This window comes from Heterocephalus glaber, unplaced genomic scaffold (assembly GCF_053883595.1).
Source record: "Heterocephalus glaber isolate CG9 unplaced genomic scaffold, H.glaber_assembly_v1.0 deba00001593, whole genome shotgun sequence".
NCBI lineage: Eukaryota > Metazoa > Chordata > Mammalia > Rodentia > Bathyergidae > Heterocephalus > Heterocephalus glaber.
In genome coordinates, this window is record NW_028258368.1 from 1025075 (window position 1) to 1046700 (window position 21626).

Genomic DNA, 21626 nt, shown 5'->3' on the forward strand with positions numbered 1-21626 from the left:
TTGTATTAATATTAGATACTATAGATACACACAGAACCTTTTTTGTATAATAAGGAATGAGTTATAGATTATGTTAACCACATAGTTGATGATAATGTTTATCACCTCTATTTCCTCAATAAAGAAGCTGAGTAAGGTAAAGATATTAAAAGATTTGTTCAAAAGTTTTGAGTTATAGCCAGAAACGACCAAGTCAATTAGTTTTATCAAATTGAAATTCAGGAAATTAAGTACAGTAATAATATGCTGTTTTGCTGTTTGCCTATTTGCCACTGACTTTTGTGTCCTGTAGCCTCACTTTTTAGAGGCAGAGTCTGAGTGCCCCCTCAACTCTCATGATGCTGTTGTCATTGTTATTTTCCCCTAAATCAAATCTTTCTTTCTTTCTTTCTTTCTTTCTTTCTTTCTTTCTTTCTTTCTTTGTTACTCTAGTGCTGTAAGGGACCCTGGAGCAGGCAATTAGACAAAAATCTCAAATTCCACAAGCTGGTTGCCTGTGGGATAGCTGTTAATGCAAGTAAGTACTCATTAATTACATAATGGATTTTATAATATTTAATATCTAACTTCGTAATACTGTTTTAATCCACCCTCACAAATTCACCCTTAGGTAAAAGAAATTTTCATCTTCCATCTGACCACATAAACCTTATACAAATGAGTTTTTCAATTTCCAATTTATACATCTCTACTAGTTTTTCCATCCCAAGTCCTCAATTTATCAAAGTTGGTGAAATGTGCTTTTCATTTGTGAACAATTTGGTTAGTTGATAATACAATGATAAATACCTACTTGAAAAATGGACACTTTGTTATTCAATGTAACTCACATCAGAAATAAAATTGATCCATGCTCAAAATCTCACACGTAATCATAACAGAATGACTATCAAATGGTATCTGGGGCAGTAAAAAGAAAAGACAAGTCATGTGAATTAGGATCTGAGTAGTATTGAGCTAGTGGATATAAGAAGATCTTGAAAAGATAATGAATTTTTATTGGCATATAAAGTGTTATTGTTATTATTATACTTCTAACTTAAGAAGTGTAAAGCAGTAGAAATTAACATCCGAGGCCAAGGTGAGATACTAGTAGGAAAAAGAAGGACAATGACCAATTGGCTTGCAGTACTGGTGGAAAACAAAGACATTGAAATAAAAGCCTATCACAATGATAAAAAGTTATGATTCAGGACTGTTTCCCTCAAACTAATTTAACTATAAAATGTTTTCCTCATTTGTTTTTATCCTCTCATGCATAAAAAAAGCCGAGTAAAAGGAACACTCAAAACAAATGTAAATTTAATTAAGCAACAAGACATGACAGACGGTGCCCGAGTGCCAATTAACACAACTTTGGGTGTGCAGTGAGACATGAGGGGAAGATTCTCCCCACTGACTGTCTTTAACACCAGATTAAGGCAACCCAAGAAGTGCTTTGCAGAAGGTCTTTGTGGTTTGTTAAGAAATCAGAGTAAAAAGACATGATGTCCTACAAAAAAGCAGCTGAAGGACAGAGGGTATGTCCCCTCGTATCCCAAAGTATAGGACAAAAGTGAATGAAACCCTAAGGAATAAGATCCCAGAGAAGCAGCTTTCAGTTCAGCAATGCAAGCCTTTTCCAGACCTTGAAAATGATCTGAAATTAGAAATAGAGTAACCTAAGGGTGCTGAGTTCCCTTCCTCATAGGTGGTATCTAAATAGAGACCAGAATGCTCCTAGGTAGGTTCATCAGAGAAGGAACTTAAGGAATCTCTAGGCTTCCTTTCAAAGCCTCAAGAATCCTTCATTTTGCTTTAAAGGATGTAGCACAGTACAGTGAAATAGCAAGAAGAATATTATTGCCATACAATACCTTAAAGGCAGAATCAGACTCTAAGAGAAAGTTGTAAAGACATTATAGAAAAGAGGGGACTGCCATCAAAACACATTAAAAAATGAAGTAAAGAATAAAGGAAAATGTGTTTTTGGGAATATTTTTCTTCTTTGGGTATGTATATTTCTTTTGTGCAATCATATATCAATAGCATAAATGCATCAGTAAGTAAATCAACTGAACATCCCCCATGTGCAAGATACTCTGATTGGACCTATAGCTTTCTGACCCTAATGTGGTCAATATTATTTTAGGGTGGAATACAATTAGGTGTGGACAGCAGTTGATTCGAATCAGACTATCAAGTTATATTTTAGCCTTGTTGCTGGTTAGGTGTCTAATTGTAGATTGTTTCTTATGTCCTCTCTGAAATTAAAGAGCGGTAATACATTTATCCAGTTCAAAGATATGTGTAGATTATTGTTAGGAATGGAATGTTTTGGAAATCTGTAGAGTATAAGGTCATTCACTTGCTGCTATTGCAAATCAGATCAAATCCAAATTCCATAGGATGACAGATTCTTTCAGTTTAACCCCAGCCCCTGCCCCAGTGCATCTCTGACCACATCCACCTTGCTTTTTCAACCGCATCCATATCCAGAGCCTTCTGTGTCTTTGCTCATAGTGTCCCCTTTGCACAACATGCTCCACCTCTCCTTCATCATCTTCTCTGGGTCAGATATCACCATATCCAGAGAACCCATTGCCCAATCCAACTCCCCTTGCAGACCCCTCACGTTCAGGGCTCATGTCACACTTCTCACCATAGAGTGACAATTTTCAAACTCTGCTTGGTCTCAGGGACTGGCACTGTGCTTCATATGTCTTGGCTTCCCTGGTACTTGGCATATAACAGGTTGTCAACAGATTTGGTCAAACCTGAGGATAAGTAGGATTTGGCCCATAGGCAAGAGAAGTTCAAAGAATCACTGAAAAAGGTATAAGAAGAAACTGCTTCAGTTGTTCAGGGAGCTGGAAGCAGCTTTGGAAGGATGAAACAGTGTGGGGAACGAAGTGATTAAAAATAATAGCATAATTCAAGATAATAAAATGCATGTTCTGCTGCAAAAGAGAAAACAGGATGTTCTCTCTTCCTCTTTTCCTCACAAATCCCTGGAGAGCATCAAGTATTCTTTGCAACCCACTTCCTCTTGAATTCCCACTGCTCTGCAGTCCTTCCAACCATCTCCAGGGGCTTCACCAGATCTCAGAGCTGTGTCTGAGAGTAAAGTGCTGCTGGTCCCCCCACCTCCATGGCAACCAGCCCTGCTGTTGTGGTTTCCACTGGGACAAAGGCAGGAGGATGGAAAGAGAGCTCTTTGCTTCTCCCAAACCCTGACAAAGCAATTATTACATTTCACATTAACTAAGAAATGTGGCTGGCAACTGTGGTGTTAGAGAGAAAAAAAAAACATGCTAAGCTCTAGTTTCATTGATATACCTTGCTTTTCACATTTGTCCTTCTGGCATATTCACCAGGGAGCAGCTGCAATGTCCCTGCACTTGTTTTATTAGCCTTGCCCATTATGCAGCTTTTCAAATAGCCGGCTGACTTAATAGAGGTGTGTAACCTTGGAAGAAGTGCATCCACATCGAAGTTTGCATGCTAACCTCTAATTTTTCATCCATTTCCCTAGAAGTACAACTGTAGGCTTTAATTGGTCAGATCATTAAAGGATGCAATTAGAGACTGTTGGAAGCAGGCTAGGGAGGAGGAGGGAAGAAGCAAAACAATGGTATCTATAATCAAGGACATCACCGAAAAGGCAGTGACAGGAGCCCTTCTTTTGGCTTCCAGTCTTCCTGCTTGCTCACCTTGATAAGAGCTGCTGGAGCATTCTTCAACCACTAATAAATCATTTTTGGGGAACTATAACTCCACTGGTATAAAAATTATAGTTATACATCCTCTCCATTCTTATTAAGGTGGATCTTTCTGGGTTTCCTGGTCCATAGTAGACCTTGAAGACCTTTCAATTGAAAAGTAGTACTTTGAACCTGAGTTTCCATTAAAGGAGGCTGTAAATAGTGATCCAGGCAGCTCTTTCCAGTAAATTCCATGGCTTGTGCCTGCCAGGTTTCAGGGGTATGCAATTACCCTGAGTGCAGTTCCTGATGAGTTACTAAAATTAGTTTACAAACATCAATAAACACAACAGGGCAGGTTGAGAGGAGTGAGCCCAGAATAAATGTACTGAGAAAATATTCAGAAGCCTCAAATTAAAAAGGGTCCAAAGACACAAACTTTCCAGGACCTGACCCCTAAAAATGCAAGTAAACATTTCTGATTGAGGTCCTCAGAGATCATGAAGGCACCACCCCCAATCTTACTGAACGAGATTCACAGATGCATGGCACCAAAATCATGGATCATCCTACCGAAATCAGATCACAAATTTGAAGATCTCGGCCCGATTCTGGCTTCAGAAGCATGGCCAGTATTTGTTCTAGGTCCTTGTTTCCAAAGGCTGCTTAATTAGGAGGTAGCTAACTCTGAAATGACTATTATCCCTGACAGGCATGCTGAGAGACAGCTAGAACTGACCATGCTTCCAAGATTCCCCTCAATTATGCTTCTTTTGATCTCTAGAAAAATAAGAAGGAAAGGGAGCTTTTCAGGGCAACTGGCTCTAATTGCATACTTTATGATATTTTGGTTCACTGTTCGATTGAAAGCTCCTTATTTGAACTCAGAAGTTCACGCACCAATTAACTGTGTATTTGTACAGTTTCCAAGATTGCTGCTCTCTTTTGAAAGTAGTTTAATGAGAAAACAAAATTATACAAAGGTTCAAATATTGCACCTTTTCACCTGGCACATTTGAGTGGATTATGGAAGTGTGCATACTGGGCTCTTCTAAGGGCACATCAATGTGAACCAGGGAAAGTCCCCAGGGCACCAGACTAAGGTCACCTGAGGAGCTGATGGCATTGAATTTACTATAAGACCAAGGGCTCCATCTAAACTAGTTTTGCTTTTGAAAACAAAACATGAATTTCACATTTGTATTACTTTCATATTAGTCTACAGATCCCATTTGGATAAAAAATATTCCCAGTTAACTTCACAGAAATAACAGGAGCCACACAGCTGGAAGGGAGCTAAGATATGTAAAAAAAAAAAAAATGTTCAAAACATACAATGAATATTTAAATTAAAAAGAACCTATTATAGTAAAAGACACATTGCTATCAATCTCTCTCAAAATGCTCCCCATCATTTCAAACACACTTATCTAACAGCTCTTTTCACTTTCTGAATCAGTTTTGCAAGTCCTCTTTCATGAGTGTCTTTACAAGATATGATCAAAAATATGGTGAGTGCTGCCGCCAAGTGCCATTCCATGGAAAGGCAGGCTCATAAAAAGATGATGTGTCTCCAAACTACCTTATTAACAAATCTAGCACTATGCAATTTATGCCTCTTCCCTAAAGTCAAAATGACCATGAAAGGTAAACATTTTGAATTGATTTAGGACATCAAGCTATGACATCCTAACTAAAGAACTCATGAAAGAGGACTTCCAGATCTGCTTCAGAAAGTGGCAAGAATGATGAGATAAATATTTTCAGTCAGACAATATTTTAAGGTGGCTTAATGGCAATGTATCTTTTTAAAATTTAAACATTCACTATATATTTCAATCACCTTGTAGTTTTGTTCAATTCACACCCTTTACAGATGACAAAACAGAAGCTGGAAGAAATTAGGTAACTGAGAAGGATCCATTTCAGTATTCTTTCTGCTACAGACTAGCATTAAACTTAATAGCATGAAATGATGTTGATGACTAAGAGGGAGAAAAATCAAACCATATCAGTGTTTTATCACATCTCTAAAGTAACTGTCACTGTAACATAAATAGTATGGTTATTCATATGAAAAAGACTAACATATATAAAGGAAAGAATAGAAAGTATGATAGCTGAAAAAGGGTGAAAATAATGTCTCCCCTGGTAACTATCAAGTCCCAACAACCTTGGATTTAGTACCTGGTATCTTTAGCTCTGAGTCAAGATCTTGATAAAATTAGGATCGTACCTAAGAGGGAAATAAAATGCTTAGACAAACAAAATGGGCATAAGCAGTTTTCACTCTGAAAATTCCTGAGATAAATAAAATATCCTCTTTTTTATACTATACCTTGTAAAATGAAAACAAAATAGAGGGAACAGAAGCAAAGGAACATTTAAGATATGAATTTTAAAGTCTATAAAAATACTGGGGAGAATAGTGTTCAGCATATTCCTTGGGAAGCTACCTCTTGAAAAATATCTTGGTCTTTTTTATCCTACTTCATTAGTTTCCTTGGCTCTTTTAGGAGAGACCTGGCAATAAGAATAAATAAATAGTTCAGTGTTTTTGTTCATTCAATTCACCTACTTAAATGTAGTTTAACAGTGTCAAATTCTCATTTGGAAATCAATCTAATAGAAAACAGATTGTGATCAACAATTCATTGCATAGGAGAAGAATGCTATAAAAATAGAATAATAAAAAGGAGAATTTATTCTGTATTCTCTTTCTGACTGTCACATGTAGGTTATGCAGTTGTAACACAGTCCTATAACTTAGTGTGAAACTCTGTTTCTGATATTCTTGTATCTAGATGTCCCCTCAAAGCCTCATGCAGTCATAGGTGGGGCTTTTCGGAAGGGGCTAGTTCCAGGGTGTGTGATCCAGGAATTAAATTGTTTGATGCTGGGATTAAGGGTGTATAATTACTAAATTAGTCCACTGTTATGACTTGTATCTAAATGTCTCCCTAAAGTCTCATGCAGTCTAGGTGTGGCTTTTCTGAGGTGGCTGTGTGATAGCCAACCCGACTCTATCTTGTACCTCAATGCCATTTTATAACTGTGCTTGAACAAAATGCTTGCACAAGAACAAGGCACCTCAAACCCCCACATTCTGCTTGGCAGTAAACTTGCTACAGTTTCAGGATGTTTTGTAGCTCACATAGTGTGTGTGAAACTTCCTTGTACCCCCCACTAACCTGGCATGATTCTACTTCTGTAAGATTCCGCTTGCTCTCCCCTGAGCCCTCTCCAACTGAAAGCATGATTTAAAAGGAGAAATCAAACTGCTTCCCATTACTGAGGAAACTTTCTGGGCACTAGCCCCCCTTGGCCACTAACTATAATAAATGGGCATGAATCTGGCATAGAGTATGGAGCATATCTATTGTCCGAACTCACTTGTCTACAGCAGCTGGATCTAGTGTATGCTGCTGGGATCAAGGAGGTGGTGTTGGGATTGATTCATGGTTCAATGCTACGATTAAACTGTCCCACTCTGGATGTGAGTGCTATATTCCCTACAGCTGGGTAGCCTGGATAAGATATAAGGGACAGTGGGCCGGGGATTTAGTTCAGTAGTGCCGCTGCCTGCCTCACAAGTGCAAGGTCCCACGATCAATCCCCAGTAACAAACAAAGAAAAAAAAAAGATATAAGGGACAAAAAGAGGATCACTGCTTGTTGCTTGTGGCCTGCTACTTGCTGCTTGGTACTTCACTGATGGCTGCCTTCTGCCTGCCCTGCTTTGCCATGAACTGTTTCTCCTCTGTGATGCCCATCTGTCATGCCACTCTCCCTTGGAGCCAGCCAACTATGAACTGAAACCTCTACAAACTGTGACCCAAAATAAACCTTTCCTTCTTTAATTTGGGGTGTTGAGTATTTTGTCTCAGCAACAAGAAAAGTAACTAAGACATCCACTTATTGGTTTACATAGCTCTGCATGTGATAATGGGAGGGGCTAACTTGGGCGTGAGTGCCACTACCCAAAAGGCAAATGGCCTGGATGTATATAAAGGGACAGAAAGAAGGTGGGCTTGCTGCTACCATTGCTTGCTGCTTACTACTTCACTATCTCCTGTCTGCTCTGCCATGGACTACTTCTCCTCTGTGATGCCTCTCTGCCATGCCACCCTGCCTTGCAGCCAGTTGTCTACAAACTGAAACCTCTATAAACTGTGAGCAAAATAAACCTTTCCTCCTTTAACTTTGGATGTTGGCCATTTTGTTTCAGCAATGAGAAAAGTAACCAAGATAGCTTCCAGCCTTGTAAAATGGAAACAGCTTTGGTCCCTGTGTGGAGAGCTTTAGTCCATGGGGGAAATCGAAGGAAGGTAGGACCAGAGACGTAAGGGAAAAGGGGCAGAATGAAAAGGAACATTATGCCAACCAACAATGAGAACCTTGCATGCCTTGATCAGTCATTAGCTTGATTCTAGATTAAAGACTTCAAGTAAGCCATTCAGAGAATTTTATCTAAGTTCATATTAGAAACTATTTTTGAGTAAACAGTAAGGTATACAAAGTTTTAATTAATCTAAAAAAGCAATACAGCCTAAATGTCAATGCCAGGGCCCTGAAGTCAATAAACAGGGTTTTAATCCACCTTTGCCATTAACTTTTTGAATACTGGTCTGTAAAATAGGACTAATACTTGAGGACTAATACTGATAATATACCCAAAGTAATTATAACAGTACCTGGTATATTGTAAGCATTCAATTTTTGTTAGCTATAAGATATATATTTTTAAAGAGTTTGAGATAATTATAGAAAATAGCAACTAGAAATACTGGTGAACAATGTTTGTGTTCAATTTAGCAAACATTTCCCATTTTGTTTATATTGTATTGGAGATGATCGCTATTAAGATAAGCTTTTCTAGCTTTGTGGATACTTGACTAAACAAGGCAGTGCCTGAATAGACATGGCTATGTCTACCTATTGAAGAAATTGCTTGCATTAGTCCATTTTCCATAACTATAAAAAAATACTTGAAGCTGAGTATTTTATAAAGAAAAGAGATTTGTTTAGCTCACAATTTTAGAGGTAGAAATTCCAAATATGAACCCAGTTTTGGCGAGGGCCCAGTTGACTGAATCATATCAAGATAGACAGCACCGTGGCTGGAACACATTGAGAGGGAAAGACCACACAATGAGACAGGAAACCAGAATACAGGAAGGGGCCAGTAAGGATCTCCCACTAGACCCACCTCTTAAAGGTCTCACCACTTCTCAACTTTACCACATTGATGACCAAGCTTCTAATATGTTTCTTAAACCCTTAAGAAACAAAGTACAACCAAACCATAGCAGCACCTAAGGAGAAAATATACAGTCTCTTGGGTATGAGCCTCACTGAACTCATATAAGAAGCTGTAAACAACACAGATGGAAAAATGCTGTCATGTCCTTTGCTTTTTGGTGAGCCTCAATTAAAAGTATGCTTGACTTGATTTTCAACTTAAAGGCTGTAAGAAAATATACCCCAAAAATACGTGTATGTCTCCAATCTATGTTGAATCAATTGATTTCCTGACCCTTTAATATCCCTCTCTACCTTTGTGTAATTTCACAGTCACTTAGCAAATAATTACTAAATACTTACTGGTGCTAAGCAATGTGCCAGGGGCTGAGGTTCCAAGAATGAATAAGTCTTGAGGAATCAAACTCCCTTGGGGAGATACAAATATAAATGAATACTCATAACAATAATTTCTGAGAAATGCTATATCAAAGTAGCACTGTGCCTATGAAATTGACAAATGAGTGGTAGAAAACAACTTCTGAATTGGGTCTTAAAGCATTAGTATAATTTTGCAAATCAGAATGAGGGCTGACCCTGATGGAAAGAATGCAAGCAAAAAAGAAAAATTCTGCTAAATAGAAGATAATATTCCTAAATAAATATGTAGCTAGGACAACAGGGACCAAAATGACACAAATACTAGAAGTTTCTGCCGGTCCTGTTTTCCCCCTTATTCCTCCACACTTCAACCCAAAGTGAACAGCCATGGAGAATTCTTAACCCACCCATAACTTGTAGATGATTATAATAGTAGGTCCTGTTACTTCTCAATGTGGGTACAGCAAAAAAGGGAAGAAGAAAGAAGAGGAGGAAGAAGAGGAAGAGAAAGAAAAAGAGGATGGGAAGGAGGGGGAGGACAGGGAGGACAGGGATTTCAAGCTGATGCCAGTGGCACACATCAACTGGGCACCCAGCCGCAATGCCAAAGCAATAGCATGTGGTGATCTAGATGTTGTGACCACAGCCTTCCCAACAGATTTCACAAGGCAGGAAAGAACAGTATCAGACACGGACTCCTTAGGCTAGATAATGCTTTGTGAGCCTTTCCTCTTCATCCAAAATTTAAACAGCACCAATTCTCCAAACTAGGAAACAGTTTATTTCTAAAGAATATAGAAAGGGTGGTTCATTCCATAAATACTTGCTTATTTAAGTACAGTAGGAGTAACACACGCAAATATGTGTATGTTGATGTGTAGAGGTATAAATGCTAAAATATGCAAAGCAAAGAACCGAAAAGATAAGGTTAAAAGAAGATAAAAACAATATTTCCTTACTATCAATGATATATATTGTGCGAATATATGTCAGTGTATATGATGTGCAGTGTTCTAGAACAATGCTTTCTGCCTTAAGGAGATTCTATATTTATATCTACATCCATATATTTTCTTTTCTTAAGAATTACATTTCATAGATAACAATGTTGTGATATCATAAGACTTATTCCACTTCTAGAATGATTATATGCTTAGAATTAAATTATGATGAATTGAGAATTACATTTCTTAACATAATAAAGTGAATGTGGTGAACCATATACCACGTTCTGAAGTATTTGATCCGCTCCAACCAAGACACTAGGAAAGAGGCACAAATAAGTCACTTTCCCTTGGAGATTACAAAAAGCAGAACAGAGAAAACATTCACACAGGACACAGTAGTTCTGAGTAACTACAAAGGACAAAATGTATATAGTGCCTGTCTAATGTTGTCTCCTCATCCTTAGCAATCCACACTGTGGCACATTTGTTCAATATGGAGCACTTCCACTTAAGCCAGTCAGAGGATGCCCAGGGACTTGTGGCTGCACTTTCCAAACTTGGCAACACCCCCAATGAGAGTTACCTCAACCCTGTCCGAACCTTCCACATGGTGAGTTCTTGGATGCTAACTAATCAGCCTTCTGAAAAATCTTTCCTTTTCCCATCCCTTCATCAGGAACAACACATTTCAAAAACTTTCAATAACAAGCTGGAGAGAAGAAGTTTTTGCCAAATGTTAACAGCAATTTCACTTCCTTTTTTAAAAAAAAAAAGTTATTTTTTTAACTATTAATGCTGACAGGTTATGAACAAGGAGAAAAACATATGTCACTTAATTAAGAAAATGTATATGCACTCCTTAAGAAATGCAATAACCTGTTAGACCCCTAATATTTTTAAATTTTAAAAGCAGCTTATGATCAGATTTTTTTCACTGATGTTAGATACATAAAGACTAAGGTGCCATCTAAATCCAGAGAGTAAAATGGATGTCTTCATTTTCAATTTGCAAATTGTTTTCTGGATCTCTTCTATGCCTCATATTTTGGCACATGTGAATAATGGGTTTGCCAAATCAGATACTGGGCTCAAAAGCTAATTTCATAATGAGACCTACATGGCTAGTGACACCAATAGTGCTAGTTTGCTATATACACAGAGGAACAAAACCTGTGAGGAAAAAAAAAAACAGCAAAAATATAGCCCCAGCGATTCCCCTTCAGAGATAAGGACATTCTTCTGCCTCAATTCACCATTCTCTTTTTTGTAGTTGATAGAAGTCTTTTTCCATGTACTATCATATTGGAATATATGTCTACCATAGTGACCATGTTTTAAAAAAATATATTTTGCCCAAGTAAAGCCTTAAGACAGTATGCTCCAGAAACAGAAATCTGTCCGTTAATATCTGGGCATCACTGTAAAAGTGGCCATCTTCCTCAACTAGCTTTCCTTGATAGAAGAAAAATCCAAAGTCTTTTGGGGGGGAGATTTGTCCCTGTCAAATTCCTAATTATCCCAGGGTGATTTTCAGTATGAGGCCATTGATCAAGTTGAGCTACCTTTTCTTAACTGACAGCAATTACAAGCATAAATTTCACAGTTATAAATCAAAGCTACAGATGCCCTAAGAATGTGGGGATGCCCTGATATCACTTAGTCAAGTCACAGCATTTTTCTGGGCACCTATTGGTATTAATACTCTTCCCCATGAAGGCTCTGGAAATTCACAGCTACACAGGCCCAAGAAGAAATCTCAACATTATGAAGAGACTGTATAATAAACAGTATTTATTATAAATAACTTTTAAAGCTATTGAACAATATAATTAAGCTACTCCCAGCACAGTCATTTCAAAATTTCAGAAGCAGTATACTTTGTAAGTACTAATTAAGCTCAGAAAACCCTCTAATTTGGGGTATTCGGAGAGAGATGAGTATCAATAACAGAAAGTGTACATTACAGAGCATTTCAAAAGAGATGCACTGGGACTGCTTCAGAGAAGATTCATTGCAGCTCAAACTAGTCTATAAATGTGTTGCTAGAAAAAAAGTGAAGATTTGCTTTCATAGTCAAAGAAGAATGATTTGAAATTAGCACATCATATGTTGTAAATAGATTTCTAAAATGCCAAAGTGTACTTGCAGAAAATCTTTTAAATGTTTGAGACATACCCTTTCCAATTTTATTTCCATTTCTTGCTCTCAAAGAAAAATAAAGAATGGAGAAGTCCCTGTCCAAATTACCTCCAGATCTCAAAGCAGTTCAAATTAATGAGGTTTTACTGACAAAAGATATAGTGTGAGTTTTTTGAGCTCATGGTCAGCTCAACAATAGTAGCACAATGTATGAATACTAATGACTAGACAAGAATATGGAAAACTCACCATAAAAACAAAATGTTTTATGACTCATATTCCAAAAGGCTAGTTAACTGTCTTTTGCACTCAGGGGTCAGAATTCTGGCCTTTTGGAAGTATCCACAAGGTAAGAATAGCTGTACCTTTATTGATCACCTGAGATTTATCAAGCCATATTTCAGGCCCCCTGAGGTGACGTGAAAGAAATGCAAGTCATGGTCCTTCCAATTAAAAAGTAAGAGCAAGGAATAACCACCAGAGGAACAGAGTGTGTAGCTGCTTTATTAGGAATGCCCCTGAGGGACCTCTCAAAAAATGTGTTTATTAATGTTAAAATCCAATTAGGCACAGTGATCCACATTTTCATTTTAAAAATTAGAAACTTAAAACCCATATTTACTTTGCAGCACTTTATCTTAAAATGCTCTCTTTATATTTTGTGCTAATTTCAATTCAGCACAGTAACTTTGACATGAAAATTAATTTATAAAAGTGGAAAAATGTAATTATTGTCTTGGCATTTTATAAAATATGAGCAAACCAAATGTCTACTGTAAGACTGGAAAAGGAAAAGTAAGAAAACTCATTCCTTGAGTTAAATATTGACCCTTCTGAGGCTATTATGCTTCTGGATATGGCTCTTGCCTTTGACCCTCAAGCATTGACACTAAAAATACAAAAATGCACTAAGATACTAATGTCGTGGCATTTGTTTCTCTTAGAACACAATCACTGAGCTGCTAACGACAATAGCAGGCTTTACTGGCTTTGTGATCTCTCTGGCTTTGATCTTGATCATGACTTCTTCGACAGAGTTCATCAGACAGTCCTCTTATGAGCTGTTCTGGTATACACACCATGTTTTCATCATCTTCTTTATCAGTCTGGCTATCCATGGGGCAGGGTAAGTCCATACTATGCTCAATATGTTAAGATTTTTATCTCTATGAACTTCAAAACAATCTTGGGAAGTCCTTTTGATGGAGGGATGTGACATGCAGTGACTAAAGGACACATATGTGAAAACACACATTCACTGTGACAAACTTCTTTTTGTAACACAGAAAATAAGCTACATAGGTGGAGTAGTGTTATACTTATTTTTCCTAGCTAACTCTGTTAGTAACTCTTGACATGTTTATCAGATTCAGGAATTCTAATGAATGCTGGATGACAGTAGATCTATGTTTCATTCAGTACTTGTTGCTTCAATCCAATTTACATGAGATTAGTCAGGCGATATATTTTGGACACCAACATTTCACTTCTGCTTAAGCAAAACCATCAACTCGGCAGCCCGGTGTGTGGGAGAGGACAATGTGAGGACAGAATGTGAAATGGCCACTCCAACCTGAGCTAGTCATTGGAGTGAAAAAAACCAATTTGAGTTCTCTCAGGCTCAGTTTCTCCATTGATTGCTGAGATTCTTCTTTATTCAGATATCCCATAAGATGTTGCACTTGGAGCCTTTTGAGGATAATATGCTCAAAAGATGCTGTTCTGGTATTTTATACCTAACTGATAACTGTGCACCCATTCATCTTGAAGCTGGATGAGCATCTGAAGTACATGAGAGTGTAAAATGTGCTTGCCCTCAACTAAAATGTTCTCAAATTCTTTAAACATTAACAGCCCTGAATTAGTTAATTGCTACCTAGAAATGACCTTTTAATTATTTAATAAATTGATATTTTTTCTTTTCCATGTTTCAACTTTCAAAACACTTTCATATGTATGAACAATTTAGAAGGTGTAGTTATCTCAGTTCATAAGGAGGACCTAGCTGGATGTTCAGAGGATTAAACAGGGCACTAAGGTCCAAGATAAATGAATGGCAGTCAGACCTAGGACACCAGGCTATAGACAAGTAAGTCTCTACTCTTAACAAACCCTTGAAGAAAAAAACAGTTGCTCACTTGTTCTAAGTTATTCTCATCCCCTTTGAGAATGTTCCCAGCAATGCTCAAATACTTGTGTGGCTTGCCAGCAGCCCTTGCCCTGCTTTCTACACCAGCAGAATGCTTCTGCTCTCCATTATCCTCTCATTGCTTCTGCTGAGTGTGGAGGTTATGGACCAGAGGTGGGCTCCATTTCTGTGCAGACCCAGAAGAGCAGGTACACAGATGCAGAGATGGCCCAAGAAAGGACACACACCTTCATGACTGGAAGTCCTTCTCAGGACCTTGCTGGGATTGGCACTTTCACAAGTCAATCACCTGTTCCAAACTCCCTCCTTGCAGGAGATTCTCCCTCCTTCCTCAGCCTCCCACTTCTAGAAGGGGTCACACTAGCTAGCTGCCACTCACTGCCTATGCCTTACAGAGAGCTCCCCACCATCCCTCAGCTTCTCTGATACACACATTGTAGCAGAGTTATCTGAAGGTGTGTATTTTACCCTAAAAGACTGCCCTTCCTTCTGCTGATCCTTATAACCTGCCTCCACATGTATGCTGCTACATGGCTAAGGGCTTTCTCTCTATTCTCTTTCATCTTAAAAGTATATGCAATTGACTTTTTGGAGCGTTGAGATCTCACATTTCTTTTTGTTTGCAGGGCAGGGAAGAAGGTGTATGGCGATGTTCTACCCCAGATATTGGCAGTCTGCCTTCTGCCACTGATTCTTCTCCCAGAGCTATTAGGAATGTTATCACTGATAGCACATTTCTGAGACTCTTGATAGTCCAAGGTGTCTTGAAGTCCCTAGTAATTATATCTTCATCCCCCTAAATGCATGTCCTTTCCATTTGCACCCTGGTATATCACAGAAGCAAAACAGGGTTTCAGTGGACAGTGTTTCACTGGAGATACTTTTCAAAATCCAAATAACCTTTCATAAGATGAAACTTTTTAGTTATTTAACCAATTTGAAAGGCTTATTTTGGGATAGGCCTCATTTAATGTTCCCAGCTTGAAGTATTCTACAGCTCCTGTGTACAGCAGAAGTAATTTGCAAATTTTATACAAAATGCCAAGTAAAAGTGGGATTGTTGAAAGGTGTTAAAGCCCACTAATCTACCTATTAATGAATAGTGCAGATGGAAACATTAAAAATATTTTAAAAATTTAAAAGATAATGCATGCATACATGGAATGATGGAGCCTCTTTTAGATGATATGAGAAATGTTGCCTAGTGCCTGAGAAGGAAGGTGTTGAAATTTGCAGTCCTTCCTCTGGCTCCCATTCATTAGTCATCCTTCTATGCCTAGGCATTGGAGATTGTGCATTGGAGATTTGCAGCTAGTTTTGCTCACTGAACTCAAAGGGGGTGTAATCAAGTTTAGGTGATTTCCATGAAACAGCCTGGGACAATGGCCAGCATGTCAGTTCTAGCTGACACTAGACTGTGTCCAAAGGCATTCTTGCTCCTCTTCTCATGTTCTATGATACAAAAGGGACATGGGCCTGTACAGTTTCTCAGCCTATAAGTTGCTTGTTTCTCAAAATAAATCAATGTATCTTATTCATAACATCTAGGAATTGAGCAACTCCTCTATTACATGACCTCCACATATGGTCTTTGCAGCCAGAGCGCTAGTAGGTAACCTTGGAAGTTTGTACCAAAGCAATTTGTCAAAGGTCAGTCACACATGCATTTGTTGTGATAAATATAATACAACAGGATTACAGAACTCTTCATCCAGTGCTCCATTCATGAAGCCGAGCTTCTCTTGCTGCTCTTAAATTTATCTACACAGTCTTGAAGATATACTTCATAGGGACTTATTTTGACCCTGTCAAACAGTAAGCCTGCTAGTGGTCACAGGGGGAAGAAAATATCATTATTCAGGGCATTTCTTTTGACTTCTTCACTTGAAAAGTTCTAAGTTATCAGAAACAAACTAAGAAGAGTAGAAGTTAAATCATTCTACAAAAGAACCAAATAGTACAAAGTTAGCCAATTAGCCCAAATCAGCAATCAGGATGAGATGAAACCTAATTAAATTCAAAGATCTACAAAAGCATGTGTTCAAACAATTTCCTTCATTATGAATTCTCTAATATAGACACTTTCAATTTAACACAGGGTACCACAGAGGGGCACTTCTTTTCTGGGATCTTCAAAGTTATCCAAAGCTTTTTAAATGCCTATTTTTAAAGCTGCTGAGTGAAATGAATGACAGCTTCAGTTTCAAAAGATGGAAGTGTTGTTCCAGAGCCCACAGTGGAATACATAGCTGTGGTATAACGAGACTGCACAAAATCAGTTTGATATTGTGTGTGTTTTTTTTTCATAAGTCAGATCATTCGAGGCCAAACTCCAGAGAGTCTCCTGCTACACAATGTCACCCTCTGCAGAGACTTCTATGTTGAATGGCAGGCGGCTGGCCCATGCCCTGTGCCTCAATTTTCTGGCAAGGAACCTTCGGTAAGAATGAAACCAAGAACTTTTAAAAATAACTGTCCTTACAGTTAAAATGACTATAGCTTTTATATGCTTGAAAAAAGAACAGCCCATGTCACCACTAGGCAAAGCCAACTCTTTATTAAGTGTGCTAATGGACAAATCGAGTTATGGATAATTTTAAAAGAGGTTTACTGCCAAAAGCACTCTGCTTAGCTTTGAAACGGGTCCTTCACTTACATTTAAATGTGGATGTCTGATATTGTGGGGCTTCATACTCATACAATAATGTCTCTGCACTTCTGGCATTTTCAGCTGTCTGCCCCCTGAAAACTGCCTTCTCTGCTCTGAGGATTAACAGCATCACTTCTCAATGTCAGATTAAGTTCAACCAAATGAGAATCATGCCCTCTTTCTAAGCTTACCTTCTTCCTTTCTATAACTTTAAGTTCAAAAACATTGGAGTGTCCAATGTATTTACTTCTTGTTTTAATTAAGCTCTCATAACTGAAATGATGACAATGTAAGCCAAGAATAGAGTTAATTAATTGGAGTAGATGATAATGTCTGCAGATCACAAAAGTAAGATTCCCTGAGTATGTTGTAGTCATTACAGTTGGTAGCATAAGTAAATAGGAATAATAATCTTATTAAGTCTCCTCCAGTATCCTTAGTTTGGTGTAAACCTTTGGGACAGCTGGGTGATGCATCAAAGAAAATAAATGAAGCTAGAAGATTAAAACTAGGAAAAAAGAAGTGTTTAAAATATGTATGATAAAGAAAATGAGGCAATAGAATATAATAGCATATAAATGATGGGGATTTAGGAAATTGAGTCATCAACATAGGAAGAATACAAATAATTGCTTTTGAAAAAACTCATATATATTAATTTAAGCACCATATTTTAAGGATGAAACTACTGGAAGAAATGTTTAAAACTGAGAGAACCAAAATAGATGTGCCCATTAGACTGTGGTTCTTTTAAAGGCCAGTATAGATTGTCTCTGTATTAAACTCAACTCTCAGTAGCCACTATCCAGCCTGCATATTAATGAAGAACATGAATGTCTTTCTAAAATTTTCAGCTACAGCTTCTCCATAAAAAAATCAATACTCTCCCACACCTCATGAATACAGACTAGGGCCTGCTCCCAGCAGCGCATGCTGGCATTAATTATCATTAAGAGGGGGAGCTTACCCATCTCTCCGTTAACTCTCCTCTGCTACACCTCTTTGCACACCCAAACTCAGGGTGTCACTCTTTCCCATTATTTTTAATGGATCCTGATTCAGAGCGTGTGTAGGCTGTGCAATTATCGCTTGGCTGAACTGTACAATATTCTCTCTGATGTCTTAAAGACATTGAATCCAAAAGGCATCCCAAGGACAAAGAAGGGTTCCTGTGCTTCACTGCACCACATATACATGGTCTTTACAAGAGTCTATTGTTTCCTCTTTGCCTCCCTTAACTCAAAGCATTTTCTGGATGTTTTTGAGAAAATATTTATCAATTTGCCTTTAGTGGTACACTACTCCCAGGGTTGGGGCAGAGAATGCTTTTTACATACCTGGTGTGATCTTAACTGATCAAAAAAGATTCTCCTCCCCCACATATCTGACTCCTCCTTTCTACTCCATACTCTCCAGCACACACTCCAGATGCCAGAATGCCTCATGCAATCCAGTCACAAAAGATGCCCAGTCCTCCTTAACCAAGGATATACCATATTTAATTTAACTATAATATCAACAAATAATAATTATAAGTTGATTTTTAATTATTAGGGAATTCTAATTATTAGAGAATGACATTAGTGGTAAGGGCTGAAGCTCAATTAGAGGTAGAATCAATTCAGTGAACTTCTTCAAGTAGCCATTAAATGCTTGCATTTCTCTAAACAAGATTCAGAAAAAGGGTCCTGCCCCAGGAGACCTGATTGTTTAAAAAAAAAGAAGCTATCTATAAACACACTCATAAAAATAAAATCAGAGCCAGCATGTTCTTATTTTCTGGTAGAAATGAAAAACCAGAAGTGAAAGTGGAGGAAACAAGTTTCATTACTGCTGCTTTTAAATCAACATAGTTTTATTTCTATCATAAAATACTCACTGTACCATGACTTTCTGAGTATTTTTGAAGAAGAAAAAATAGATCCAAGAATATACACAGTATTTTTGCATTGAAGAAACCCTAAGTAATTCTGCCCCTTTTTTAGTAGATGGGGAAATTGGGGTCCAGTGAATTTCAATTTCTTACCTGTGGTCAGAAAGGGCATTCTCAGCAAAATCACATCAAGAACCAAAGCTTCTAGCTATGTGGCCGTGAACTTTCTTCTATATACCCTATAGCCTTCACTCTGAATCTCTGAACTTCCCCCTAAAACCTATGTATTTTGTAAGCTCTCCACTGCTGTCTACAAGTACATATCCCCAACATTATATTTATTGCTGGGAATAAAGCCAAAGCATTTGAGAAATTGGAAGGAACTTAAATAATAATTTACTCACTTCCCATTTTACAAAACAGAAAATTTGAACATAATAAGACCCAAGATGTGCCCAAAGGCACAGGTAAGGAGACAGTAGTCCCATGCCCAGTTCCAGGGTCCACCTAGCCACATGACCCTCCTGCTTGGAGAAGTAGCCTCCCTGTCTTCACTCATTCATTTCTACCCTGGTCATCATGTCTAGGACAGTTCTAGTATTCATTTCTGGTAACATTTCATCCACATTCCTTAACTTCCAGGATTATTACAGTGCAAATAAACTGGGCTATTTCCTCCTGGAGCAATTTATGTACCAGAATAAAGATAGAGTTGAGGAGTAATAGCTTACATTCTCCTCCTCAGCTAACCATAGAAAGAAAAATAATCCATTCCATTTTATCAACATGGAAAAATCAAAGACCATGGCTGATTTGACACCACCAAAATGAAGTTTGCGATATCCAAAATGTTATAAAGGGGGTATGGAATATTATTTGTAAAAATACATAAAGACTGTATTTTCAAAAAACTTTCTCTCTCTCTCTCTTTCTCTTTCTCTCTCTCTCTCTCTGCCCATATAAAAAGAATTGCATTCTTTCTATCATTTCTGCAAATATCAAACCAATTCTTAAAACCCTTTCTGGTTCATTCAACCATATAAGAGTTAAGTGCCTAGGTCCAACCCCATCCTACTGCCGCTGCCTACATTCACCTTGCTCTGATCATCTTCATGGCCTTGCTCTAGGTTTTATTCTTTCTGCCATTCTAAACACCTTGCTGAACCCCAGTGAGGCCAAAAAAGAATAAGTGGGTCAAACTGCTTTGTGTTGCCTGCATAAATCACAAGAGATCCCCAGAAACAAAAAGCAGAGGAGACAGGGATTTAGCTCAGTGCTACCATGCCTGCCTTGCAAGGGCAAGGTCCTAAATTCGATCCCTGGTACCAGGGAAAAAAAAAAAAAGCAAAAGGGATTGATGTAGGTGAGAAGATGTATCCGGCAAATAGAGCCAGAAATAAACAGAAAACAAACGAAGAGGATAGCTCAAAAGAAGTAAGAATAATGCTAAAAGGCTTATTATCTGTCAGCCGAAGAGATGGTACAGGGTAACCAGTAGGGAAATCAATCCTGAGTGCTAAGTCCACTGGTGAGCCTTTAGAGAAAAAGGCTGAATTCAAAAGAATGAGCTGCCCTTTCTGCTCCAAGATCCTGTTGGAGGAGTGAGGATTTAGAATACCAAGAAGGAAATTTAGGAACATTTTCAAAGGTTTGAGGTCCAGCCCTGGTTCTCTGAGATCTAATTCTGTCTCTCTAGGTGACTTAAATCCTTCCCAGAAGGTCAGGTCTTTTCTTCTTGAAAAGAAAGATTAGACTAAATTTCTAAGAACCCTTAACATCTAAAATTCAGAGGTCCTGAGTCACGTGGAAGACGCCAAATCACCCCGCTGCAGACAGGCAGGTCTGCCCACACCCTGCCGAGGTCCCCAGTCGCGCGGAACACACACCGAATCAGCCTGCTGCAGACAGGCAGGTCTGTGCACGCCCTACCGAGGTCCTGAGTCACACGGAAGACACCGAATCACCCCACTGCAGACAGGCAGCCACCTGATTCCACATTACAAAGGCACAGAGGACACCAGACCACCAGACCAAGGTACTGAGTCCCACTGTTCCCGGCCCAGAGGTAGGGGATTCTGAGCCATCGTCCCACTGCTCCTGGTCCAGAGGAAGGGGCTTCCCAGTCACCATCCCTCCCGCTGCTCCCAGCCCAGAGGAAAGGGCTTTTGGGCCACCTTCTGTCCCACTGTTCCTGGCCCAGAGGAAGGGGTTTCCCGGCCACCATCCCTCTGGCTGCTCCCAGCCCACAGGAAAGGGCTTTTGGGTCACCATCCCTACTGCTACTCCCGGCCCCTGTCCCACCTCACCCACCTCAGAGGAGGTATTCCGTGCAGGCGCTGACAGCCCCCCGCCCCAGGTGAAATGAGAAAACACATAAATAAGTCTCAAAACCAGACTTCCAGATCACCCACAGCAACCCCAAAGGGAAATGAGATAATCAACCACCTGGACGCACTGAACTGTCAACAAAAGGGGATCTGGAAAAAATGAAATCAGAAATAATTTCTCAGATAACAGGAGAAATTGTGCCCTTAGTGCAAGACATGATTAATAAATCTAGAGAG

The 21626-nt window shown here is 38.6% G+C and overlaps 1 protein-coding gene across 1 annotated transcript in view; it reads left to right on the forward strand.

Annotated features, from left to right (window-relative positions):
- The window catches only part of Nox3 (NADPH oxidase 3), an 88703-nt gene that overhangs the window by 28069 nt on the left and 39008 nt on the right, over nt 1-21626 (forward strand). Inside the window, exons 4-7 of the mRNA XM_021237957.2 lie at nt 433-517; nt 10716-10861; nt 13335-13516; nt 16850-16979. Coding sequence (XP_021093616.2) covers nt 433-517; nt 10716-10861; nt 13335-13516; nt 16850-16979 — 543 coding nt within the window. The remainder of the gene's footprint in view (nt 1-432; nt 518-10715; nt 10862-13334; nt 13517-16849; nt 16980-21626) is intronic.